At 42.1% G+C, this 27,642-nt stretch overlaps 1 protein-coding gene and 1 long non-coding RNA gene across 3 annotated transcripts in view; both read right to left on the reverse strand.

Annotated features, from left to right (window-relative positions):
* vegfc (vascular endothelial growth factor c) overlaps positions 1 to 27,642 on the reverse strand; it is a 96,974-nt gene that overhangs the window by 50,172 nt on the left and 19,160 nt on the right. The window contains exons 2-3 of the mRNA XM_085163579.1: positions 11,846 to 12,086; positions 11,291 to 11,481 (exon numbers count right to left, since the gene is read on the reverse strand). Of these exons, the coding sequence (XP_085019705.1) occupies positions 11,291 to 11,481; positions 11,846 to 12,086 (432 nt within the window). The remainder of the gene's footprint in view (positions 1 to 11,290; positions 11,482 to 11,845; positions 12,087 to 27,642) is intronic.
* LOC146517705 (uncharacterized) lies at positions 18,905 to 21,206 on the reverse strand. Of its 2 annotated transcripts, none has more exons than XR_014874660.1 (2): positions 19,513 to 21,206; positions 18,905 to 19,404 (listed from the first exon to the last, which is right to left on the reverse strand). It is a non-coding gene; the product is annotated as an uncharacterized LOC146517705 (long non-coding RNA). The 2 variants fall into 2 exon arrangements; XR_014874659.1 differs by having other exon boundaries at positions 19,495 to 21,206.

A 27,642-nucleotide genomic window follows, 5' to 3' on the forward strand; every position in this document is an offset into this window, starting at 1 on the left:
TTGCAGACTTGTCTTTCATGTATAGACACAACACTGGTTTATCCCTTGAATCAGGTACTTTTTTATGCCTGAATGATTCATAGATCATTCTTAAGTGGGGTTAGGATGACTGAAAATGGAAAAGCAGCCAATATCAAAAGAAAACATTTTAAAGGTCCAGAAAACCTGGAGAACTACTGCTTAAAAGCAAGAGATTACAAAAAAGTTGGGGTGGCTGTAGCTCAGGAAATGATTGGTTCAATCCAGGGCTGCTCGTAGTCTGGGTGTGCAAGATACTAACCCCAGGTTGCTCTCTGATACATCCACTGGAGTATGAACATGTGCTAATGTTAGATGGAAAGGACTTACTTAAAAAAAATATCAAGGCAAGTTTCATAAAGCTTGTGCTCAAGTAGAGCAGAAAAGCGCTATATAAGAATCAGTCTAACTTGATCTGGTCCCTCAGTCTCTGTGCTGGCTTACCTCCTCTTAAAGCTCTCTCCTCTCCTCTATGTGTGTGTGTGTGTGTGTGCATGTATTGGTTTTTGCGCAGGGGTGGGACTCATGCCAGGTTCCCCCCCTCGATCTACACACAGCTTGGAGTGATCACACACCTGTTCCTGATAACCTTGCTAGGCTGCCACTGCTTAAGGGATTCTACCATCTTTGCAGAATCATTGGAGAACTAACAGTTAGTGAGGCCCCCGTTCTGTCATCTGTGATCACTCTGGTTGTCTTTTTCTCTAGAATAAATACCTCTGTCTACCTGTGCACAGATTCCTGTGGCAAAAACTGTTAGTGAGAGTGGTGAGTGGATCTGTTTTTGTGAGAGAGATTCTGTGGAGAGACTGGACCCTTGGAGAACCTTGCCCTGTGGAATCAGGACCATCCCTGATATTGTTCTTGTGTTTTGGATTGTGCTTTACCTTCACCTTGTAAATAAACATTCTGCAATTGAGTCCTGCTGACCTAGTGGTCCCTTAATAGAACAAATCAGCAATTAACATGGACTCAGAGTTAGTTTGTAGGATCCTCTCAATTCGCAAAGCTTAGCTCAGAAAACATGAAAATGCTCTGGAGAGCAGGGCACAATTGTTCAAAAGCTTGCCAAATTAAAAGGTATAATGAAACCTCCAAATTTTGAACCAAATGTTAACCCTACTCCATCTCTGAGTTCCACACAGGTATTTCCCCCTTGACTACTACTGCCTTTGGAGCTTCATCAGAAGCCACTTTTTCTGGCGAGCTAGAAAATAGTGGTGGATATCTCACACACTGTTTTTTAGCTTTTCGGGAACGCAGTAGAACTTTTTCCTCAGGCTGTGTAAAATTGCCTGCATGGTTGAGCTATTGCCTGCAAGTGCTTTGAGAGCTCAGGCAGAGTATAAAAGCACTATATAAGAACCAGTTTATTTACCATTTACAAGCCCTGAGATGGGCACAAGCTGTCCTCAAGTCTAATCCAAAACTCTTTTTTCAGCACTTCATCGCAGAGTATAAAATTTCTGACAAGGGATTGAACCCTGATCAACCTCACACATGGTAAGAGGAGTGTGGTAAAAGGCAAATTAGCTGCAAAGGATCTTAATGACTCACTTGATGCCTTACTTTCTGTGTGAATGTATCAGAATGGATGACCACATATGGGAGCATAGGAGAAGACACTGCAACTGCCATGGATCATCGGCCGAGCCATTTCTGGAACTGAAGGGGTTGCCTTGCAAGAGCTTGGCCGTAGAAGAAATGAGTCAGAGGAATTCTGGAACATTTCATTGATGCCTGACCTGTGCCACCAAAAAAGCAGAGCCTGTCAGTAACTGTACGGATATTGGTGGGTAAAATAAACAAAACTAACTCTCAGACCCACTCACTTGAAGCATTAGTTGACTCAGACACCGAACAGACTTTTATTGATCAGACTCTGGGTAATGATTCAGTCATTCAGATCGCTGACATATAGCTGTCAGCGATCATGCTCCTGTATCTTTAACACTAATGCACAAGAATAATACTATGCCAAGTAAAAACTGGAGATTTAATACATCACTGCTTAAAAATGAAGACTTTATTAAATATTTTAAAAAAGGGTGGACTTCATATTTAGACTTTAATGACACTCCCGGAACATCAGCTTCTGTTTTATGGGAAGCAGGGAAAGCTGTGATGAGAGGTAAAATAATTTCTTTCTCATCACATAAAAAGAAAAAAGAAAACAAAAATATTCAGGAATTAGAAAAAACCATCAAATCACTAGAAGAAGCCTACGCGTCCCACCAAGATCAGGAAACATTGAACAAAATACGCAAAACAAAACTAGAACTAAATGAGATAATTGATAAAAAAACAAAATTCTTAGTACAAAGACTATGCTTGCAAAATTATGAACATAGGAATAAATCCAGTCAATTTCTAGCAAACCAGTTAAAAATAAATAAAGAAAAAACAACTATATGTGCTGTTCAAGATTCATCTGGGAACACAATATATGAACCGAAACAAATAAACAACATTTTCAGGGATTTCTATAAAACGTTGTATTCACCACAAATAAACCCATCTAAAAAGGAAATTGATCAGTTTTTAGACAACATAACTCTCCCAAAATTATTAGACTCTCAAGCAATGGCACTGGATTCGCCACTGACTTCAGGTGAACTCCAGGAAGCCCTGATAAGTATGTCCAATAATAAGGCTCCAGGTCAAATCGGCTTTCCTGCAGAATTCTACAAAGAATTCTGGACGATTCTAGCACCAGTTTTTTACAGAACGTTGTTAGAAATCAAAGAAAAGGGCAGACTTCCATCAAATATGAATTCTGCAAACATTAATCTCCTGCTAAAACCAGGCAGAGACCCTGTATATCCCTCAAGCTATCGTCCAATATCCCTTATAAATGTAGACCTCAATATAATCTGCAAAGCTCTCTCGAAGAGACTAAAGAAAATAACCCCCCTCTTAATTCATCTTGACCAAACTGGTTTCATAAAAGGTAGGCACTCATCAACAAATACACGTAGATTACTTAATTTGATAGACTACTCATACAGTAAAAACCTTGAAACTACAATATTTTCCTTAGATGCAGAAAAAGCGTTTGACAGAGTTAACTGGAAATTTCTATTTGCAACTTTACACAAATTTGGTTTTGGGTCTTCTTTCATCAACTGGTTAAAATTATTATATAATTCCCCAACAGCTTGTGTCAGAAAAAATGACCAGACATCCTCCAGCTTATGTCTCCTGAGGGGCACCAGGCAGGGATGCCCACTCTCCCCTTCACTGTTTGCAATTTTTATCGAACCACTAGAAGCAGCAATTAGACAGAATACAGCAATTAAGGGCATAAAATGCAAGAACGTGGAACATAAAATCAGCCTTTATGCGGATGATGTGTTACTCTTTCTCCAAAATTCACAAACCAATATCTCTGGGGTGATTGAATTGATAAACTCTTTTGCAAGAATATCAGATTACTCAATTAACTGGTCAAAATCTACAGTCCTTCCGATTAATTGCTCCTTCCATAATTCTTCTTCTACTTCACTGCAATTGGGAAATATAAAATATTTAGGTATTAATATTTCTCCCAAGCTTGCAGATCTAACTAAATTAAACCATACCCCACTTTTAAAGAAAGTAGAAGGTGATCTGGCTAGATGGAAATGTCTACCCATATCACTCATGGGAAGGGTTGCTGCTATAAAAATGATGGTATTACCAAAAATAAATTATTTATTCTCAATGATCCCAACTAAACCGCCACAAGATTGGTTCAGATCTCTAGATTCATATATGTCCAAGTTCCTTTGGAAAAATAAACCCCCACATATAAGCTTAAAAACACTACAAAAGACCAAGGATAAAGGCGGATTAGAACTACCTAACTTTCAGCACTACTTCTTAGCCAACAGGCTTCAGTTTATCTCAGGATGGCTAAAACATACCCTCTTAGATGAACCTTGGCTAGATGTAGAACAAGCACTTTGCAATAATCTAGAGATTTCAGATCTACCATTTATCAGCTCAAACATCCAACAACATGAATGCTTCAAAAGCATCAACATCAGCTCTCCTCTGACAGCATGGTGGGAGTTTCTGAAGTTGACAGAGTCTTCATTAATCCCATGCAAACGTACACCTATCTGGAACAACCCTGACATATTACAAAACAATAATATGATAAATTTTTCAGATTGGAGTGGTAAAGGAATCAAATATGTAGAACATATACTAGAAGGAACAGAATTTATTTCATTTGACAGACTAGTTACACAATATGGGATCAAAAAGAAAAGATTTTTAGAATATCAACAAATTAAATCCATAATAAAAAAGAAATTTAAACCGGGTCAAGTTGAACTACAAACACCACCAAGTGTGGTTCAATTTCTTACTCTTAAAACCCCCAAATTACTATCCAAAATATACAGAATGCTTTCTAAAACAGATGAATCAATATCACTTCCTATTGCAAAATGGGAAGCGGATTTATCAGTTAACTTAGACCAAAACCTCTGGTCTCAGATTTGCTTAAAAACCTTTCATCTAATCAGAAATTCCAGTCTTCAATTAATTCAATACAAAATACTACATAGAGTGCACTATACAGGTCATCGGATGTTCAAGATGGGCTTTACGTCTACCAACAACTGCTCACACTGCCAAACCAATTCACCGGACAATTATATCCACGCTCTTTGGTTCTGTCCACCAGTTCAGAAGTTTTGGCGCGAGATATGTGAAGACTTACCAAAGTGTCTGAAATGTAACATTCCAACTTCCCCCTTAGTGTGTTTGTTGGGCAGCTTAGATAATGTCACTTCAGAAAAGAATATAGCCCATATGGTTTTCACTGCCCTATGCATAGCCAAGAAAACAGTCCTCATGAACTGGAAAAATAAAAACAATCTTAATTCTAACGAATATAGAAATTATCTATTAGATTACATTAGTCTTGATACAGCCTCTGCCACCACATCAGATCAATCGCTCTGGGCTCCTTTGATCAGCTCCATCACCTAGTGGGGGTGGGGGGTCATAGTTTGGTCTCGCCTCCACTGTTGTGATTGATGTGGGGGTAGGGTCAGGCTTAGGGCGTCGAGGGGTTCCCTGGGAGCATCTTCCTTGGGGGGCTCAACCCGGGGTAGTGGTCATGGCCAATTAGGGGCTCTGTTGGCTCTTAGGTGACGGTTTCCTCGTGGCTGCGTGCAGCAGGGCTAGGGGAGGGTCTGTGCTGACAGATGGAGGTTACTGACCTGGTAGCCTGGCTGCCCCTGGGTGGGTCCGGGACGGGCGTGAGGTTCTGGGGGCGCTCCGGCTCTGGCCTGGGGCCCTGGCCGGGCCTCGGGGGCTCTGGGTCCTGGTTGGTGTGTTGCCGGGGTTGTGGGCGGGTGGGTGTATGAGGGCCCAGCCCTGGCGCAGGGTGCCGCCGGTGCGTCTAGCCACCCGGGGGGCTCTTCAACTGGTGTGTGTGTGTGTGGGGGGGGGGTTGTCACATCTTGCAGGAGCTTTCCTCTCTTCAGGAACTCTCTCCGCAAGAGGGGGAGATACAGGAGAGGTGGAGGAAGATCTCAGCCTGGGCGTCTATTGTCTTATGTAGTCTGGACGATGAGTGGATGATGGGGTGGGTGCAGTTTTCTCTGTGGTGGGGTTGGGTGGACTGTCCCGGGCTCTGTGGGGCCGGGCGGCGCCGCTGCACTGGGCCCCGGTTCGGATGGGCCTGGGCCCCCTTTCCCTGGCGGGTCGCGGAGTATGGGGGTGCCTACTGGGGTCAGCGGGGGAGCTGGCCCCAGGGAGGGGTCACTTGCCCCTCCCTTCCTTCCCTCCCCATCTCCAGCTGCCTCCCTCTTCCCGCTCCACCACAACCACCCACACATGCAGGGCCTTGGAGTAGGGGGGTGTCACCAGGGTGCAGAGGAGGTAACCCCCCCCTTGCCCCCTTCTGGCAGCCTCTGCCTCAATTTTATCCCACAACTTAGACACTCACATTACTCACACTCCCATTACACATACATATAGGATCTTGGGGGTGGGCACGCTACACGGAATCCAAATTACCATCAGGGTGTACACCTCACCCCCGGCGTCGTTGCCCACCTCTCAATTTTAAATACACGTAGACATTGAGGGCTAGCAGGAGGGGCTATGCGCTTACCTGCTGCTCTCTGGCAGGTAGCTCTATGCCCTCCTGGGTTTTAAATGCACCTTAGAACACACATACATCAACACTACAATGAGCAGGTGGAGGGAGGTTTGGAGTCTTCTCTCACCCCCGTTCTCTGCGGCCTGCTGGAGCGGGGGGGCTAGGAGGAGGAGTTGGCCGTCCGACTGGGGTCCGGAATGTGGGGCCTCCCTGCTGCTGCGGAGTCGGGGCGGTCTGCTTCTCCCCACCGCAGGGAAAAGGGTAGCACCACCTGGGTCTGGGTGCAGTTCCCCCCTACAGGGGCAAGGGTACCTAGACCCGGGGCCTAGAGTACGCTTGGGGAGTGTGATTGTGTGTACAGCGTCTCTTTATGTCTGTCTCCACGTTGGTTGAGTGTGGAGTAAGTGCATATGAGAGCATGAGGGTGGGAATGGATGTTTGTATCTGTGTGTGCCTGTATGTCTGTGTCTATATGTCAGGTTGGGTATCAGACGCCACCTCTCTGTGGACATCTCAGGCCCTCCAAGGTTTGGAGGCCTATCTCCCCCCACCACTTTCCCTGGCCGCTCGGCCACTCAGGCACAGCTGGCTGCCGGCGGAGCTCACGGGCACGTCACTGCAACCCCCCCCTGGCTTCTGCTCCGTGGCTGCTGAATGACCCCTCATCTGGGACTCTCCTCGGCTCTTTCTGGGACAGTGGCACGGCTGCCCCTCTGTTGGTCTTCCTTGGTCTCTTGTGTTCTGGGGGCCTCTGGATGTCTGGAGTTTTGATCTCCTCCATACCTGCTTCATGCCCTGGAGGACGGGGCAGTGGCCCCCCACACCCTCTAGCAGATCATTACATGAAGGAACCTTTTAAAAAACAAGCGTGTCCATGCTCACAGGTGTACACGCGGGTGATCACACACACAAACTACACCCTTTTTGGCTCCTACCTCAAAGCACACTGTGCTGTCGATCTTACGTGCTGCACAATAATGTTTAATATTTAGTATTTACTGTCATATTCCCATATATCATTGTGATGTTGTTTATTCTATTACTCTCATTTTCTTCTGCTTGTTTTCTTTTTTCTTTCTCAACAGGTGATCCAGGTGATCGATATATGTATTTTTTTCTTCTGCTTATTCTGTTGGTTTTTGTTTTTTGCCCTTCTCCCCCGTCCCTCTTCTCAACTATTTTTCTTTCCCTCTTTCTTTCTCCCTTTTCTTTCCCCCAGTCAAGTCTGTCCCGTATTCAGCAAGTGAAAATAAAATAAATAATAAAAGGTGAATCAAATGGACCATTACGGCAAAGCTGGGATGGTCAATTTGGTAAAGAAAATCCGTTGGGCATCTTTCTTCGCCTTTAGACAATAATTCTGATGGCAAAAGAGCCAAACGGGACAGGCACAAAAAAAAAAAAAAGACACCGAACAGACTTTTATCGATCAGACTCTGGGTAATGATTCAGTCATTCCCCTGATCACACTTCCCAAAGGATTACAAATTTCTGCAATAAATGGCACGTGGCTCCCACAAATAACCCGTAAAACTCAACCTGTTTCTCTCTCTCTCTGTCTGGCAATCACCCAACACTGAGGCAGGCAACACTGCCCTGGTTCTCAGACACCCTTGGCTCAGCACACATAACCCAAACATTGATGGAACACAAACGGTATCTCCAGTTGGAGTCTCAGGTGTCATCAGACCATTTAAGTAACTGGTATTGCCGTTTGGGTCGACTAACCAGCTGTCTTTCAGACCCTAGTGATGTCCTGTGTGACTTCATCAATCACTTCTTTGTGTACCATAAGAACATTCTGATTTTTTTCTAAGTCAGTTGCAGGACATGAATGTGATGTCTGCCTTCAGCAGCTTCTGGAGAGCCACCTGTATGTAAAAGGTGAGAAATGTGAAATTCATGTCGAATCAGTGTCATTCCTTGGGCTTCATTGTTGAAAAATGCCAGTTAAAAGTAGATCCCGTGAAGGTGCAAGCAGTGATTGTGTGGCTAGTTCTCTCGAACAGGAAACAGTTTGGTTTTGCAAACTTTTAGCGCTGTTTCATTTGTGATTTCAGTAAAGTCACATTACCATTGAGTCAGGTGGGCTCTATTTTTTACCAGATTCAACCTTATCTTAACCTATAGACCCAGTTCCCGTCATGTCAAGCACAAAGTCTTGTCCCGGCAATTCGACACCTCTGACAACCCCTGACAATGTTGCCATCCTCCTGTATCACTGGTTTGTTCACTTGGCAGACTGATCACTAATCTGAGCTAACACAAACGTAAAATTTACAAGTCACCCTCAGAAAAACCGCACCATCTTTTTTCTGCAACATCTATTTCGAGGCCATTTCTTGCTAAACATGTCCAAGAATATATATTTCTGCCTCTGTGTGTGCAGAAATAAATCCTCCAGCTCTCTTCCTGCTGGGCTGTTAAGACCCTTTCTCATGCATGATTGCCCGTGGTCATACATTATCCTGGACTTTGTTACCGGCGTTACTCCATTTTCAACAACCCTAATACTGTTGTACTTACATAACTGATTGCTTTTTGAATGCTGCTCATTTTATTGCTCTTCCAAATCTTCCTTCTACTTTCAAGACTGTAAATAAGTAAGTAAAGTTTATTTATTAAGTGCTTTTCACAGACAGGCAGTCACAAAGCGCTGTACACAGAGATTAAAATAAAAAGTACAATCAATAGACATTATGCACAATGTAAAAGGTCAAATATACGTTAAATAACGTGAAGAATATAAAATACGTAGATCAACAAAAGGCTTGTTTGAATAGAGAAGTTTTTAACTGCTTTTTAAATGAATCCACAGAGTCAACCAAACGTAACTGTGGTGGTAGACTGTTCCACAGCCTTGGTGCAACAGACTGAAAGGCTCTATCCCCTTTTGTCTTCAGTCGTGTTCAGGGAACAACCAACAGACTCTGAGTCTGTGAGCGGGGACGACGAGCAGCAGTGTATTTTGTAAGAAGCTTGGATAAATAATCTGGGGCCGTTTAATGCTCTGTATGATAAAACAAGAATTTTAAAGCGAATTCTAAACTCTATTGGTAGCCAGTGCAAAGAATATAAGATGGGAGTAACGTGAGCACGCTTGCTAGAACAAGTTAGTAGTCTGGCTGCTGCGTTTTGTATTGCCTGGAGGAGAGAGAGAGATGATTTATCCAAGCTGGTAAACAGGGAATTACAGTAATCTAAACGCGATGACACAAATGCATGAATGAGTTTTTCCAGTTCAGCTGACGAGACCATATGTCGCAGTTTAGAGATGTTTCTTAAGTGAAAGAAACACTGCCCACTTGCTCACTGATCATGTACTCGGGCTATACGACATCCCCTTGGACATAATCTTTGACTGTTGGCCCTGGTTCACCTCGCAGGTATAGAAACACTGTTTAGCAATTGCAGCCAGGTCAGTCTTTCATCCTCAGAGTAAGTGTCAAACTGAGTGAGTAAATCAGGAGCTGGAAGCCAGCTTTTGCTGTGTCACTTCGGCTACTGGACGGTCCCCATTTGAATCATCACTTGGGCATCAACTTCCACTATTCCCCACTACAAAAGGTGAGCTCTCTGTCCCTTCCATGCAGCACCACCTTCACCACAGTCGCACCTTCATATCCTCCAGGTCAGAAATTGGTTTTCTACCAAAAAATGTTTCATTGCATACTGAGTCAAAGAAATGATCTCTCAATTTCGTTGGATCTTTTGAAATTAAATCCATGACCAACCCAGTGTCTGCTCACCTTAAAGTGCCTTGTAACATGACGATTCATAAATTTTTCCATGCCTCTCAGTAAAAACCACTCTGTTACGTCTAGACGCCCCACGAGCCCAGTTCAATGACAGCCAGCCAGCCTTCCCTGTAACACGAATCCCAGACACTGTGGGAGAGGCTTCCAATATGTAGTTGACTGGGAAGGTTATGGTCCAAAAGAACACTCCTGGGTAGATAGTCAGGGAATTCCACCGTAGGCATCCCGACAAGGTTGGAGTGTCGCCATGAGGTCCTGTGGAATCAGGACTTTTGCTATATTATTATTGTGTTTGAATTATTGGTTTATCTTCACTTTGTCCTCAGTAAACCTTTCGATTGAGTGCCTCGTGCCTAGTTGCCCCTTGACAATACACAAACATAGAACATAGAAGCAGGTTAAGATGTACCTGATGTTAACACAGAAATGCCACCAAATAATGAACCAGTTAAAACTGGATTCACCAGGCTTTATTTCTTCATTATGAAAGCAGGTTTAAAGTAAAAAACCAAAAATGCAGCGACAAACTACAATACGGGATAATCTGTGATTTATTATAAAATTAGTATAATAAAACCTTAACTTTCAGTTATTTTTTCAGCTCAAAGGATTTGGGTTTTGTTTTTGTCTATTTCCACACTTGTACTTCCATACCTTTTTTGTTCTCCGCAGGCAGAGTCATGGCTGAAGCTGTCATCTCAGCCTGCCCTGTGACCGCACTGATGACTTTTGCACTTCTGCTGAATCTGAGTACAGTACTTTACTGGGTAGATGGCAGAATTCCATCAGATCATTTAACCTCCTTTGGCACTATGTGGATCCCGATGAAAACCTGTTATCACTTCACAGCTTTCCTTAACTCCTTGTTTCAGTCTGTTCCACAGCTCCTCGTTTCCTGAAATCAAGCTCATCTGCTGTTCTGATTTACCTGCTTGTCTGAAGAGCTCAGTAGCCATCATCAACCTCCCTCACCTGACTGCCCACTCTCTGACACTACATGCTTTGCCATTCATCCATTCTCTTCTGCTTATCCTTGGGGGTGCTCTAGTCTATCACAGGGTGAGAGGCAGAGTAATCCACCAGCCAACCAGACTCCCCCATTGACTCAACCCTGGACCTCCCCGGGGATAACTCCATTCCTTTGTCCTCTGACAACATTTTCATTCCAACGTTGACCTGGAGTAATCTTGCCTCTTTTCTCTCACAGATAGCACTTCCATGCTGCCCACCGGTTCCCAAGGCCATTAACTTAGTGCCCAATAAAGCTTTTAAATCACTATCAGTGTCCTGAATCTGTCTATTGTGTCCAAACATTGTAGACAGTCTTAAATGGTAAATGGCCTGTATTTGTATAGCACTTTACTTGGTCCATAAGGACCCCAAAGCGCTTTACACATTCAGTCATGCTTACATTTTTGCTGAGGTAACCAGTGGAGATATTCCTGCATTGTTTGTCCTCAGAGTGGCAGCATCCTCCACATCTGTAGACGGACACACATGGTGGCTTATAGAAGACGTTGGTAGGAGCACCAAACTCTCTCCCCACATCAATACACACTTCTCTGGGAGAACACAGAGTCTTCCTCCATTCTGACTCTATACCTGCACACAGAGAGACAGTCAGACCACTGTTACAGTGACTTGTTGTTCTTCCTAATGTAGTATTTATCATGTATATTGTGGAGAGAAAAGCAGACCTAATAACAATCATTTGAATAGTTACATTTTAGTTTTATTACAGTGGCTATGATTTCTGTGCAAGATGTCAAATCCTAGTTGACTCATTCAATCTCAAATGAGCACGGGCCTTGGATTAGATTTAGAACTGGATACATTCACTAAAGCTTAATTATAGTAATTCTAGATGATCCAAAATCAAAGAAGACTCACTCTCCTCTTTATGAAACTGAAAGAATTAAGAAGTAGAATTTGAAGAAAGAACATAATAAACAAAACATAAACATACTTTTCAGGATATCCAAGTTGAGGTAGACAGCAGCAAATGTTGGCTCTTCTGTATCACCCAGTGGCCTAAGCTGACGGACCTGTGACTGCTGGGAGAGTTTGGAGGATGAAGATGCAGCAGCAGAAAGTTTGGATTTACACTTCTCAGCAGCCCAGTATGAAGGATAGATGAGATTCATCACCTCATCTACACTGGAGGCTGAACGCAAACTCTGTTCCAAGTCTGGCGCTGGTGAAGTGTCCTAAAAGTGAAAACAGACACCTTTACTCAGAACACTGCTTTCACTGAGAGTTATTACATATTTTATAATAGTCAAATGAAGAGGGCTAGAAACACTTTTCTACCTAAATGACTGATCGTAAAATTGTATTTTTGCAAGCTAGAAATTTCAATGAGGTAACAGTCAAGGCCAAAGACTGGTTTCAAGTTTGGATCAACACAGTTCAAATCAATATTGGAGTTAAGGCAAACATTCCAAACTAATTCATTTCAAATTGCCCAAAGCATGCCCTAAAACTTAAAGGTTATTTTCTTAAACGCAAATAAAAATTTCCTACTTTTTAATGTCAATGTTAAATACCCCTAAATTCTTCACAACAAAATCTTTAATCAGAGTCTCAGAAATATGACTCTGACAAGACTATCAGCCTAATGACTCAAAGCCTTTTCCTATGTAACCTATGTATACTGGGGACCTTTATTCATTTTGTGTATCACCTGTTTTTGTGGGAGCACTTTAAATGGCTTTGACTTTATGACTTTTATGAATATAGAAAAGGATTCTTCAGCACTACAGCTTTCTTACTGCTGCCAGTTGGAAGACTTGAGGGTGAAACCACAGGAACACTGGGAAAAAAAACTTTTCTTTTCTACTACAAAAGTATCTGAAGTAACAAGACATTTTTGTTGCATCAACAACAAATAAAGTTTGTGCAAGATCAGTGAGGCAGTTCATCTTATTGGTTTACCATGAGCAAACACTTGCTTTGGATATCACAAATGAAGAACACGTGTTAGTGGTTACTCATTGCCAAATGTCTGTCAGTATGACGAGGATCTTAATCAAAGGGCAGGAGGGTGGGAAGAATTACAGTATGCATCCCTTATAAGGTTTCCAGTCTGATGGAGTTGTTGAATATGTCTGTGAAGGTTCTCAGTCATCCAGGTCATCGTAGTCAAAGGAGCTTGCAAAGAAAAGCGTCTGGACTTCTTTAAGTTACTTGAAGACGTTTCACCTCTCATCCGAGAGGCTTCTTCAGTTCTAAGGTCAAATGGTGGAGAGTCCCAGATATAAACCTGGTGGATCAGGAGGGTTTTCTCCAAGCATGACATCCCGGTGTACTTCAGACCCAGCAACACACTCAGACAAAAACTGGTTCACCCGAAAGACAAAACGCCAAAACACAGACTTAACAATGTGGTGTATGCCATACAGTGCAGTGAGGAATGCCCAGACCTCTACATTGGAGAGACCAAACAGCCACTTCACAAGCGCATGGCACAACACAGAAGAGCCACCTCCACAGGACAAGATTCAGCTGTCCATCTGCATCTTAAGGATAGAGGACACTCCTTCGAGGATGCCAATGTTCACATTTTGGACAGAGAGGACAGATGGTTTGAAAGAGGAGTGAAAGAAGCCATCTATGTCCACTGTGAGCGACCATCTTTGAACAGAGGCGGTGGTTTACGACACCAACTCTCTGCCATCTATAATCCAGTTTTGAGATCCCTTCCCAGACGCCTTAACGCCACTCACACCCTGGGCCATCTGACCTCAGGAATTCGCATGATAAGGTGGGGCCAGGTTTCACAATGAACTCACCCGAAACTCTGGCTGATTGGGACCCACACCCAGTTCCACACCTTGGCTCAGGCGATTAGAGGATCATCAGGGGGTCCTTTTGTCCCTCTGTGGGGGGACACTCCCACCAGGTTTATATCTGGGACTCTCCACCATTTGACCTTAGAACTGAAGAAGCCTCTCGGATGAGAGGTGAAACGTCTTCAAGTAACTTAAAGAAGTCCAGACGCTTTTCTTTGCAAGCTCCTTTGACTACGAGTTGTTGAATAGATAAAGCAATTTACTGCTGTGAACGTAGGCAGCCATACAACATATTTAATTAATAGTGGGCTTAAAAAAGCCCACTGAAAAAAGAAACAATACAAAACAAAATGCAAAAAAAAGAAAAGAAACGGAGAACTGGAACATCAATTCTACCTCAAATAACACTGGAGCTGCTAGTCCACTACTCCGTCAGTCAGTTTGTGCGTTTTGGGTGACTTTGACATATCAATGCATTAGTCCACAGGCGAGCCCATTTTAAATGGCTAAACTCCATTTAGCTTTTCAGAAGTGTTTGGTTAACTCATTCTCTTGGCTGCTTCTCCAAGCTTGGGTGTCTGTGCAGATCCCATCTTCTACTGCAGATAATATGCTGTTTATGGATGACATATTTTGATTCTTCATTTACTCTGTGGGGTACTAAAGACTGAGAGTCTGTTGGTGGAAACAGACTGGAAACAGTCTTTAGTCTTTTTTTTTTTTTTGCCTGTCCCGTTTCGTTCTTTTGCCATCAGAATTGTTGTCTAAAGGCAAAGAAAGATGCCCAACGGATCTACTTTACCAAATGGACCATCCCAGCCTTGCCGTATTGGTCTATTTGATTCACCTTTGCTTTTATTGTTTATTTTATTTTCATTTGCTGAACATGGGACAGACTTGACTGGGGAAAAGAAAAGGGAGAAAGAAAGAGGGAAAGAAAAAGAGAGGGTAAGAGGGACGGTGAAAAAGGGCAAAAACCAAAACCCAACAAAACAAACAGACAAAAAATACATATATAAATCACCTGGATCACCTGTTGAGAAAGAAAAAAGAGAAAACAAGCAAAAAAGAGAGCAATATAATAAACAACATCATCGCAATGATCTATGTGAATATAACAGTAAATACTAAATATTAAATATTATTGTGCAGCACGTAAGATCGACAGCGCACAGTGTGCATTGAGGTAGCAGCCAAAAAGGGTGTAGTTTGTGTCTGTGAGAACCCGTCTGTACACCTGTGAGCGTGAGCGAGCTTGTATTTAAAAGGTTCCTTCATGTAATGATCTGCTAGAGGGTGTGGGGAGCCATAGCCCCGTCCTCCTGGGCATGAAGCAGGTATGGAGGAGATCAAGGCCACCAAAGGCCCCAAGAGCAAAGGAGACCAAGGAAGACCAACAGAGGGGCAACCGCGCCACTATCCCGGAAAGAGTTGAGGAGAGCACCAGATGAGGGGTCGCTCAGCAGCTGCGGAGCAGAAGCCAGGGGGGGTTGCAGTGATGTGCCCGTGAGCTCCGCCGGCAGCCAGCTGTGCCAGAGTGACCGAGCCCCAGGCCAAGAGGCCGAGGTTACCCCACGCCCGAAGGAGCCCGAGCGAGCCCCAGGCTCCAAGCCCCGACAAGCAGCCACCAGGACTGAGACGGTGTGTACCTGGACGCCCGTCCCCGGACACAAAGAACCACTAATGAACCGATGTCTGAGGGCGTCTGCCACTGGCAGGGGGAGTGGTGGGGGGAGATGGGCCTCCATACCATTGAGGGCCTGAGATGTCCCCAGAGAGGTGGCGTCTGATACCCAACCTGACATATACACACAAACAAACAGGCACACACAGATACAAACATCCATTCCCACCATGCTCTCATATGCAATTACTGAGCACTCACCCAAAGTGGAGACAGACATAAATAGACACTGTACACACAATCACACTCCCCAAGCGTACTCTGTACCCTTGCCCCTGGAGGGGGAAAACTGCACCAGACACAGGTAGTGTTACCCTCTTCCCTGGGGTGGAGAGAAGCAGACGGCCCCGACTCCGCAGCAGCAGGGAGGCCCCACATTCCAGACCCCAATTGGATGACCAACTCCGCCTGACCCCAGTAGGCACCCCCACACTCTGCAACCCACCAGGGAAAGGGGGCCCCGGTCCGGATGGGCCCCCACAGTTCAGCAGCGCCGCCCGGCCCCACAGAGCCCGGGGCAGCCCACCCGACCCCACCACAGAGAAAACTGCACCCACCCCGTCATCCACTTATCTTCCAGACTGCACAAGACAATAGAAACCCAGGCTGAGTTCTTCCTCCACCTCTCCTATATCTCTCTCCACCTGCAGAGTCAGTTCCTGGAGAGAGGAGACCTCCTGCAAGATGTAACAGCCTCCCCCACCAGCTGAAGAGCCCACCAGGTGGCTCGATGCACCGGTGGCATCCTGCGCCAGGGCTGAGCCCCCATACACCCACCTGCCCACAACCCAGGCGACACACCAACCAGGATCCAAGGCCCTAAGGCCCAGCCAGGGCCCCAGCCCGGAGACGGAGCACCCCCAGAACCCCCCGCCTGCCCCGGACCCACCCAGGGACAGCCAGGCTCCCAGGTCAGTAACCCACGTCCGTCAGCACAGACCATCCCCTAGCCCCGCTGCACACAGCCACGAGGAAACCATCACCTAAGAGCCAACAGAGCCCTTAACAGGCCATGACCGCTACCCCGGGTTGAGCCCTCCAAGGAAGACGCTTCTGTGGAATCCCCGGACACCCCAAGCCTGTCCTTACCCCCACACCAATCACAGCAGTGAAGGTGGGACCAAACTATGACCCCCTACCCCAATAGGTGATGGAGCTGATCAAAGGAGCCCAGAGCAATTGATCTGATGTGGTGGCAGAGGCTGTATCAAGACTAATGTAATCTATTAGATAATTTCTATATTGGTTAGAATTAAGATTATTTTTATTTTTCCAGTTCATGAGGACTGTTTTCTTGGCTATGCATAGGGCACTGAAAACCATATGGGCTATATTATTTTCTGTAGTGACATAATCTAAGCTGCCCAACAAACACACTAAAGGGGAAGTTGGAACGTTACATTTCAGACACTTTGATAAGTCTTCACATATCTCGCGCCAAAACTTCTAAACTGGTGGACAGAACCAAAGAGCGTGGATATAATTGTCCGGTGTATTGGTTTGACAGTGTGAGCAGTTGTTGGTAGACGTAAAGCCCATCTTGAACATCCGATGACCTGTATAGTGTACTCTATGTAGTATTTTGTATTGAATTATTTGAAGACTGGGATTTCTAAATAAATGAAAGGTTTTTAAGCATATCTGAGACCAGAAGTTTTGGTCTAAGTTAACTGATAAATCCGCTTCCCATTTTGCAATAGGAAGTGATATTGATTCATCTGTTTTAGAAAATATTCTGTATATTTTGGAAAGTAATTTGGGGGTTTTAAGAGTAAGAAATTGTACCACACTTGATGGTGTTTGTAGTTCAGCTTGACCGGGTTTAAATTTCTTTTTTATTATGGATTTAATTTGTTGATATTCTAAAAATCTTTCCTTTTTGATCCCATATTGTGTAACTAGTCTGTCAAATGGAAGAAATTCTGTTCCTTCTAATATATGTTCTAAGTATATGATTCCTTTACCACTCCAATCTGGAAAGTTTATCATATTATTGTTTTGGAATATGTTAGGGTTGTTCCAGATAGGTGTACATTTGCATGGGATTAATGAAGACTCCGTCAATTTTAGAAACTCCCACCATGCTGTCAAAGAAGAGCTGATGTTGACACTTTGAAGCATTCATGTTGTTGGATGTTTGAGCTGATAAATGGTAGGTCTGAAATCTCTAGATTATTGCAAAGTGCTTGTTCTACATCTAGCCAAGGTTCGTCTAAGTAGGTATGTTTTAACCATCCTGAGATAAATTGAAGCCTGTTGGCTAAGAAGTAGTGCTGAAAGTTAGGTAGTTCTAATCCTCCTTTATCCTTGGTCTTTTGTAGTGTTTTTAAGCTTATACGTGGGGGTTTATCTTTCCAAAGGAATTTGGACATATATGAATCTAGAGATCTGAACTAATCTTGTGGTGGTTTAGTTGGGATCATTGAGAATAAATAATTTATTTTTGGTAAGACCATCATTTTTATAGTGGAAACCCTTCCCATGAGTGATATGGGTAGACATTTCTATCTAGCCAGATAACCTTCTACTTTCTTTAAAAGTGGGATATAGTTTAATTTAGTTAGATCTGCAAGCTTGCGAGAAACACTAATACCTAAATATTTTATATTTCCCGATTGCAGTGTTGTAGAAGAAGAATTATGGAAGGAGCAATTAATTGGAAGGACTGTAGATTTTGACCAGTTAATTGAGTAATCTGATATTCTTGCAAAAGAGTTTATCAATGCAATTACCCCAGAGATATTGGTTTGTGAGTTTTGGAGAAAAAGTAACACATCATCCGCATAAAAGCTGATTTTATGTTCCACATTCTTGCATTTTATGCCCTTAATTACTGTATTCTGTCTAATTGCTGCTGCTAGTGGCTCAATAAAAATTGCAAACAGTGAAGGGGAGAGTGGGCATCCCTGCCTGGTGCCCCTCAGGAGACAGAAGCTGGAGGATATTTGGTCATTTGTTTTGACACAAGCTGTTGGGGAATTATATAATATTTTTAACCAGTTAATGAAAGAGGATCCAAAATCAAATTTGTATAAAGTTGCAAATAGAAATGTCCAGTAACTCTGTCAAACGCTTTTTCTGCATCTAAAGAAAATATTGTAGTTTCGATGTTTTTACTGTATGAGTAGTCTATCAAATTAAGTAGTCTACGTGTATTTGCTGATGAGTGCCTACCTTTTATGAAACCAGTTTGGTCAGGATGAATTAAGAGGGGGTTATTTTCTTTAGTCTCTTTGAGAGAGCTTTGCAGATTATTTTAAGGTCTACATTTATAAGGGATATTGGACGATAGCTTGAGGGATATACAAGGTCTTTGCCTGGTTTTAGCAGTAGATTAATGTTTGCAGAAAGCATATTTGATGGAAGTCTGCCCTTTTCTTTGATTTCCAACAACATTCTGTAAGAAATTGGGGCTAGAATCGTCCAGAATTCTTTGTAGAATTCTGCAGGAAAGTAGTGATGGGTCGGTCGCGAACGAAATGGCTCTTTGACATGAGCGACGTGACCCGGCTCTTTATCGTGAGCCGTGGGTTTTTTGGTTTTTTTCCCCTTTCTCTCACCCTCTCTCTCGCACTTTTTTTCCGCTTCACTCAGCATGCGAGCCTTGTGCTTTATGCTGGGAAGAGGGGGGAGGGGCGGTAGTTACACTCAGTAGCACAGGAACAGAGCAGCAGGGAGAGAGAGAGAAAGACAGCCAGGGACGACAACGGCACATTAGAAAGGTATAGTAAGCATCCACAACTATTTTCAGTTGCAGATTCAGAAAGTTTATTCATGCAGGTCCATATGACAGAATATGCATGTTCTTTTTGTTTTCATATTATAATTTATATTTAATTGTGTTGTGGTTTGCAGTGTTTTGTGTTGTTTCACTTTAAATTTGTAAAAGGAAAAAGCTGAAAATGTAAATAGTTAGAATTTGAAATGTGAATAGTTGATTTTTGTATTATATGATTTATTTATTATATTTTATGTGGAGTGAATAAATAAAAGTATATTTACAGTGGCCCCTACAGACAAATCACGTACGAACCCTGAAGCACGTACAAACTTCAAAACATGTAAAAACATGTAAAAACACGTACAAACTCCAAAACACGTACAAACTCCAAAACACGTAACAACTCCAAAACACGTAACAACTCCAAAACACGTAACAACTCAGAAGCACATAAAAACTCAAAACACGTACAAAAGACAACAGAGGTGCTCCAGGATGCTAGGGGCAGTGTTGAACTTTTGTTACCTAGTGGCTACACAAGCCAGCAAGTACCAACGAACGGAATTGGTGTGTGGTAGTAACAGGTAAATGAACTTTTTTTTTTATTTTATTTGACTATATATGAATGCTTGTGTATAAATACACAAACAATACACATATGCTTTCATGCTTTCAATTGTGTAATTGAACTGAAAATAGTTGTGGATGATTACTATACCTTTCTAATGTGACGTTGTTGACCCTGCCTCTCTTTCTCTCCCTCTGGCTCTGTTCCTGTGCTACTGAGTGTAACTAACGCCCCTCCCCCCTCTTCCCAGCGTAAAGCACACGGCTCGCGTGCAGTAGTGATGGGTCGTTCGCGAACGAAATGGCTCTTAGAGCCAGGTCTTTGAAGTGAACGACGCGAGCCGGCTCCTTATTGGGAGCCGTGAGGGTTTTTTTTTTTTTTTCCTTTCTCTCACCCTCTCTCTCGCCCTTTTTTCCGCTAAACTCCGCATGCGCGCCTGTACTTTGCGCTGGACAGAGGGGGGAGGGGCGTTAGTTACACTTGCAGTAGCACAGGAACCGAGCCAGAGAGAAAGAGAGCGAGGGACAACAACGGCACATTAGAAAGGTATAGTAATCATCCACTATTTTCAGTTGCAGATTATAAAGGATTCAGAAATCATGCAGGCCCATATGACAGAGAATGTGCATCTTCTTTTTGTTTTAATATTTTAGTTTATATTTAATTGTGTTGTGGTTTGCAGTGTTTTGTGTTGTTTCACGTTAAATTTGTTTAAAAGGAAAAAGCTGAAAATTTAAATAGTTAAAAGTTCAAAATGTAAATAGTTGTTTTTTGTATTATATGATTTATTTATTACATTTTATGTGGAGTGAATAAATAAAGTATATTTATGGTGGCCCTTAGAGACAAAGCTCGTACAAACTCCAAAACACGTACAAACTCCTAAGCATGTACAAACTCCAAAACACGTAAAAACTCCAAAACACGTAAAAACTCCAAAACACGTAAAAACTCAGAAGCATGTACAAACTCCAAAACACGTAAAAACTCAGAAGCACGTACAAACTCAGAATCACGTACAAAAGACAACAGAAGTGCTCCAGGATGCTAGGGCGCAGTGTTGAGCTTTTGTTACCTAGTGGCTACACAAGCCAGGAAGTATCAACAACCGGATTTGGTGTGTGGTAGTAACAGGTAAATGAACTTTTTTTAAAAATTATTTGAATAAATATGAGTGCTTGTCTATAAATACACAAACAATACACACATGCTTTCAATTGTGTAATTTAAGTGATCTGGGTAGCTCTGCTTTGGAAGTTCAGTAAACGCTAGAAATGTGTTTTGAAGTTTGTACGTGCTTTTTGGAGTTTGTATATGCTTTAGAGTTTGTACGTGCTTTGTCTCTAGGGGCCATATATAAACATATATAAATAAAACCACTTTTTTTTTACATTAGTAATTCCTTTTCTGCATAATTTTATATTATTGTTAATGATTAAATAATTAAAGCAATAAAACAACCTGAAGAGCCGGTTCGGAGCCGAAAGAGCCGGCTCTTTTTAGTGAGCCGAGCCGGAAGAGCCGGATCTCTAAAAAGAGCCGGAAATCCCATCACTAGCGTGCAGAGTGAAGCGAAAAAAAGTGCGAGAGAGAGGCTGAGAGAAAGAAAAAAAAAAAAAAAAAAAACACGTGACGGCTCGCGATAAGGAGCCGGCTCACGTCGTTCACGTCAAAGAGCCAGCTCTAAGAGCCATTTCGTTCGCGAACGACCCATCACTAATGAACAGGAGTTGATAAAACAACACTTTATTGCACTTTATGAGGAATTTCAAGGGTCAAGTTCCTATTTCAACAACAGACATTAATGTTATCCATTAAAGTATTACCAATTACCCCATAGTTACATTAGCTGTCCAACACATTCTCACTAACAAAGCTTACCATTTTACGCCAGGTGACAAATCGTCATCATATTATGCTTTCGGCCACACAACACGTCCCTATATTACGAGTTGGGAAAAATGAGGAAACATTAGAACCGTACGTTCATTTTACTTAATACACTTTAGAAAACACTATCGAACACAATTGAGGAGGTGGTTATCCTTAGGGATAAGATTATGGTTAGGGCTGGAATACATGGGTGGAACCTGTGTTACCGCGGGAGCATCATTCTATTCGATTTCATGCGAAATCCGGCGTGTAGCATAGGACACCTTTCGCATTCCCAGGGAACGCCTCAGGACGTGACAAATCGTCAGTACATTACGCGTCGGGAGTGAGACTGGACTGAGCTGTCTGTTAAGCTATTAAGTTATTGGCTTGCAGCTAATGGCTAATAATAAAAAAATAAGTTTAATATGGGAGCTAGGCAGCAAGCATCATCAGTCCTTCTTGGTTGCAAAATTAATAGACCAATTTAAATTAACAAGTTAATTACATTACTGGTGTCTAAAAAGTGTTATTTTTCTACAATGAAGCTAAGAAAAGTGAGTAACTAGACAGAAATGGTGGCTGTTTACCTTGTAAACTATATTTGATCAGCAACAAAAATATGAAGTCAACTATGGGGTCTTAATGACCTTATGTGGAACATAAACCTTTCACAATAAAGCGGACACGCGATGGTGTTACCGTCGTTGTTGCTAACGACAACGCATAAAAACAGCTTGTTTTTATGCGCTTGTCCGTCCGTAGTGTGGTTATATTAAATATAAAAGAAAGAGAGAACTTTAAGAAATTAATATAGCCACTACAGTGACCATCAAAACAATGAAAAAATATTGCCGTAAACAGTTTATTTTGCGACACCACAAAACAAACGATAGCGTAAAATGAAACGATAGACGTTTTTATATTGTCAGCCGATATATATCATTATATCGAACAGCCCTACACCACTCTACATTTAATTATTAATTATTATGAATCTCCAGCTCTCTTCCACAACGTGTAGCTCCCCTGGTGCTCCAGGTGGGACACGGTAGGTGTCTGGTGATTCCCACCTATAATATACAGATATAATAGAGTCTCTGGTAGAGGACCTGAGCTCAAAGGATAGACTGCCCACAGGGGCAAGAGGGGTATTTTTCTGATGTGTGTGTGTGTGTGTGTGTGTGTGTGTGTGTGCGTGCGTGCGTGCGTGCGTGCGTGCGTGCGTGCGTTTAGAATAATATTTATGAATGATCACCATGTAAAGAATCAGACTGACAGTAACAATACAATTGTTTTGTGCAAGCAACACTGTACACACAGACATGCAAGCATTTATACATGTTGTCATTTAATAATTAGAAGGAACACAGCAGAAAGTGGAGCACACACTTTCCTACTAGAAAAATGTAGTAATGTTATCTTACATGTCTCTATATACTTACTGGAGTTTCTCCATACAGATTTTTTTTCCTTTCTCCTAATGTTTATGTCTCCATATGTCTGACTTTTGTTTTGTTTTTGTCTAAGTCCCCACACCGCCCACCCTCTGCACACACACACAAACACACACACACACACACACACACACACACACACACACACACACACACTCTGACCCTTTACGTGGGAAAAACTTTTCCCAGCTGTCGCATGAATTCCATCCATCCATCTATTTTCCTACTTTTACCCAGTTCAGGGTTGCAGGACTGGAAGCCAAAACAATTGAGAACAAAATACTCCTAAATAAGACTTGTTTGTCACCTGATAAAGGGCACAGTTTCCTGCTCTGACTTCAGAGCAGGAATCACAAAGCTGACTGGGAACTCAATAGAACTGACATCAAATCAGCCACCATTTTGGCCTTTCCTGCTATTTACTGTTTCTAGAAGATTTAAACATTTGATGGTTAGAAACTACTTTGGAAAATCAACACAGACACTGCCATACTCAGCCAAACATTTTAATATGGTTGGCATTATATTAAAGCACCCTATTGATCATTTTACTTGTGTTAGCCTATTAACTTCTAAATGTGCATGTAGTAAACTGCTGTAATTTTCCCGAGTGTGGAATACCTTCTTAGACGGATATCAAAACACAACCATTCATATCTGACTGGATCCTTGAGGTTAATTATCCAGCAAAGTGAACAGCTCACAGCATGGATTTTTGTTACAGATAGGTGCTCTTTAGCTTTTACCAGCAAGCTTTTTCAAATTTTCTCAAAGTTCCAAATTTCTGTTACACCAGATGTCCTTCAAGTATCACACTCCACTTTGTTGACCTAAAGCTGAACCAAGAGTTCAATGCAGTTTCCAAGATTTTAAGCAAACCAACTACCCTGGGAAAAATAAGTAAAAGAACTTGTGTGATTGACTGTGTTTAGTACGCACATGTCTTATGAATAAGCTGTAGTTTTTCAAATTAATGACCTCGAAATGCATTTCAGTGTAGTTTATTCACAACAAGAGTTCATTCACAAGATCCAATTTATGGCAAAAGTCATCCCAAGGCAGAACAAGGAGACAATGTAGAAGAGAGCCATAGAACTAATAATACCTAACGATAATAACTGATAATAACTAGTAGAGAGTGTCTCTGTCTTCTGAATCCAAACTATTCGAGACTTGTTTGTGATGAGAATGATTTTAAATTCAATTTTGGTTCTCAACAAGGAGTCAATGGAGCCAATACAGGAGAAATACGCCCTTGCTAGTCTCTGTGAGTATTCTAAGGTAATGCCATCCAGAGTAAGAATCTGGTTAGATACCATATTTCTAAGATTTTCAGGGCCTTGTTCAATAACCTCAGTTTGATCTGAATTAAAAAGTTAGATCCAGGTCTTTATGTCTTCAAGACATTCCTGCAATTTAACTAATTGGTGTGTGTTATCTGGCTTCATGGACAGATAGAGCTGGGTGTCATCTGCATAGCAGTGAAAATGTATACTATGTCTTCTGATGATACTGCCTAAGGGAAGCATGAATAATGTAAACAGAATTGGTCCTAGCACTGAACCCTGTGGAACAGAAGACAGCAGGAGCTTTGATACGAATGGAAACACAGAAGAATCAGTTGAGAAGCCAGACGCCTGCATGCATGTCAGAGACCTGAGGTAATATTTGTAATTATGAGACTCAGAGAATTCAGAGAATTGAAAACTGTACAATTAGAAATCCCAAATGAAATAACAGGAAATGTCTTTTTGTATATGCATTTAGTTGTGTCAAATATTCCAACTCAACAATCCCAACTAGACTTGAGTACATGTGCATGTAGTAAAACAAAGGACAGCAAGCTCTGGAAACTAATTGATGATTTACTTAAACAAAAAAGTGCAAAGTTCATTTAAAATAAAGAAAGTCAGTTTATATTTTCTCATCCTCTGGTAAATATCATCATTTTATGGCCTTTCTTGGCCTCCTGTAACACTTTGAGTCATTTTTGATGAGAACGTGTCCTAAAATGTGATTATTTAACAAATATGTAGGACTGCTTTCTTTCTTTCACACGGTGATTTGCATGTGCACAATTTACCCAAAGAGAATACCTTTGGGTAAATTGTGCCATTGGTTATAAAGTAAAACTGTAGATTTTGATCTCAGAAACTGTCTAGCTATATAAAAGTTAGACAAATTCAACACAAAATAACTTAAGGTTTATTTAAAGTTATTTTACAACATCAAAGGCCAACTGTGTCACGTGAGCACATCAAAAGTCAATTTTCTTAAACAAGGCCTAGCATCACATGAACACATGTTCAGAACAAAATGAAATTCAAATGAAGACAAAATTAACTGGAATTCTCTTCACACATCTGGCCTACTCCATAACATCCCACTTGTTGATGCTACCCACTGCTCCCTTCTGGGTGTACTGCAAAGTTTTTGTGGTGTGTTTTTTTTTTGTTTGTAAATGGTAAATGGACCGATTCTTATATGGCACTTTTCCACTCTCCCGGAGTACTCAAAGTACAACATGCCTCATTCACCCATTTACACCCACTTCTAAGTATAATATGTGCTAAAAGTAAATACTAAAGGGTTTACAATCAAAACTTGCTTGCTTGATAGAAGTGTGTATACCTAAATATTAGCCATTATTAAGGGCTGCCACGATTAGTTGACTAGTCACGATTACGTAGACTATCAAAATCGTCGACGACTGATTTAATAGTCGACGCGTCATTTGAAGCTTTGTAAGATCACAAAAGACGCAGGAATAAGTAGTAGGATTTAAGAGTGTAATAACGGACTGAAACAGAAGATGGCAACACCGCGTGTACAAGGATGCCAGCTGCCGTTAAACCTCGAAGAAGAAGAAGTAGCTCTGTCCCAGGATTCATAGCGCAGCCCTGCTCAGTTTCCAACAATGGTGGCAGCTACTTAGTTTTAATATTACTCTTATTATTCTTTCTGGGTCACAAAATAAACGTTTAACATATTTTCAAGCGAGAATGTAGCTGTGTAAACCTCAAATATCTGCTCAATTTATCAAGACATCACATATTTTCAAAAGCGCTCCGACGTTTTCGGAGACATCTGTTACCCACTAGCTCGATAGCTAGCCGTTTGGCTGAGATTAAAGTTATAGTTTTTACACAGCTGAATAAACGTCAAGCAGACAACTGGTTATCAGAAGTGTGAGATGCTCAAGAATATACTCCGGTGTCCTGTTATATTTTAGATAGCAAGGAGTTTATTAAACTTCATCAAAACAATCTGCAAATTTCATTAAAATTTAATAAAACTATCATCTTGTCTTTATTTTTAGTTAGCACATACCTTAAACACTTAAAGCTGTAAGCTAATGATAGTTATATAAGAGCAGATGCTGCTGGTGCAATAAGCTGTACGTTTTACGTCCAATGGATGCATGATCTGATTAGTCGACTAATTGCAAAAAAATTCGGTGACTAGTCGACCATCAAGATAATAGTTTGTGGCAGCCCTAGCCATTATTTGTATTCCCGACTTTCCACTCAAAGCAACACTTTCTCACTGTCACCATTTCTGTCACCTCTTAACAAACTGGAACTTTGTTAAGAGTTGACAGAAATCTCTTGTCATGTTTTAACTCAAGGATACTCCTTGGCCACACTGGCATACCCTCCCCCCTTTAGCACTGATTTCCAACATGATGAACAACATAAACTTACAGAGGTCCACATTATGAGGCAGTCTCACAACCTTGACATGAATTTGCATGCTATCTAGGACCCCTTTTTTTTCACTGCCTATCTTAGCTGGCATGGGGTAAGAACTGTGCTTAGGGTAACTAGCTCAGTGTACTATGTAGTATAATGAAAGATGGACCAGACAAAGACTAATTCAAAATACCCCTATGAGTAGAACATTGACGGAACAGTTCACGCTGCCAGGATAGAGTTACCAGGGCCTCGCCCTGGAGCCAGGACAGGAGAGGGTGCCAAAGGGTAAGCGTGTGGTGCTGGTGGGCACAACCCTAAAAAGGGACATGGGTCCCATCCTGAAGGCCCACCACCCACAGGGGGTCAGGTGCAATGTTTGTTGAGCAGAGGCCCTGGCAAACATCTCCGACTACCAAAACTAGTGATTTGGACATGGTGAGTTGGATCAGGTGGCGTGGGAGGATGCTGGACAGACCTGGCACACCTAAGTATATAGTGACACTACTCTAGGAATGCCTGGCAGAGGCCCCAGTCCCCAAGATCTTTTCTAGGTGTAGAATTGGAAAGGAGGTTTACCCCAATTGGAGAAGTTTAAGTATCTCAAAGTATTGTTTATGACTACATCTGACTACAATGTCTTCTGGGTGTTTTTTTAAATCGACCCCAGTCATTTTATTTTTTCACAGTGGTAAGGTTATGTATATTTTCAGCAGGTAGTATGTGGAACCAAAGGGTACACATCTCTGTACTGAGGCAGAGTAGTAAGCCTAAGCTGGAAAAAAAAAAATCACAAAACATTCCTTCAAAATGGTTGTTAATTACACACTACATTCTTCTGCAGACTCCAGGGCTTTGTGAAATATGAGTGAGAGATACAGACAGACAGCAGTAAGGGGGGAGAGATTGGTAGAAGCTAGACAGAAAGTAAGAGATGAAAGAGAAACTTTGTGGTAACTGGTTCAAGATAAAAGCTTA

The sequence above is a fragment of the Neolamprologus multifasciatus genome, chromosome 6, assembly GCF_963576455.1.
Source record: "Neolamprologus multifasciatus chromosome 6, fNeoMul1.2, whole genome shotgun sequence".
NCBI classification, from domain to species: domain Eukaryota; kingdom Metazoa; phylum Chordata; class Actinopteri; order Cichliformes; family Cichlidae; genus Neolamprologus; species Neolamprologus multifasciatus.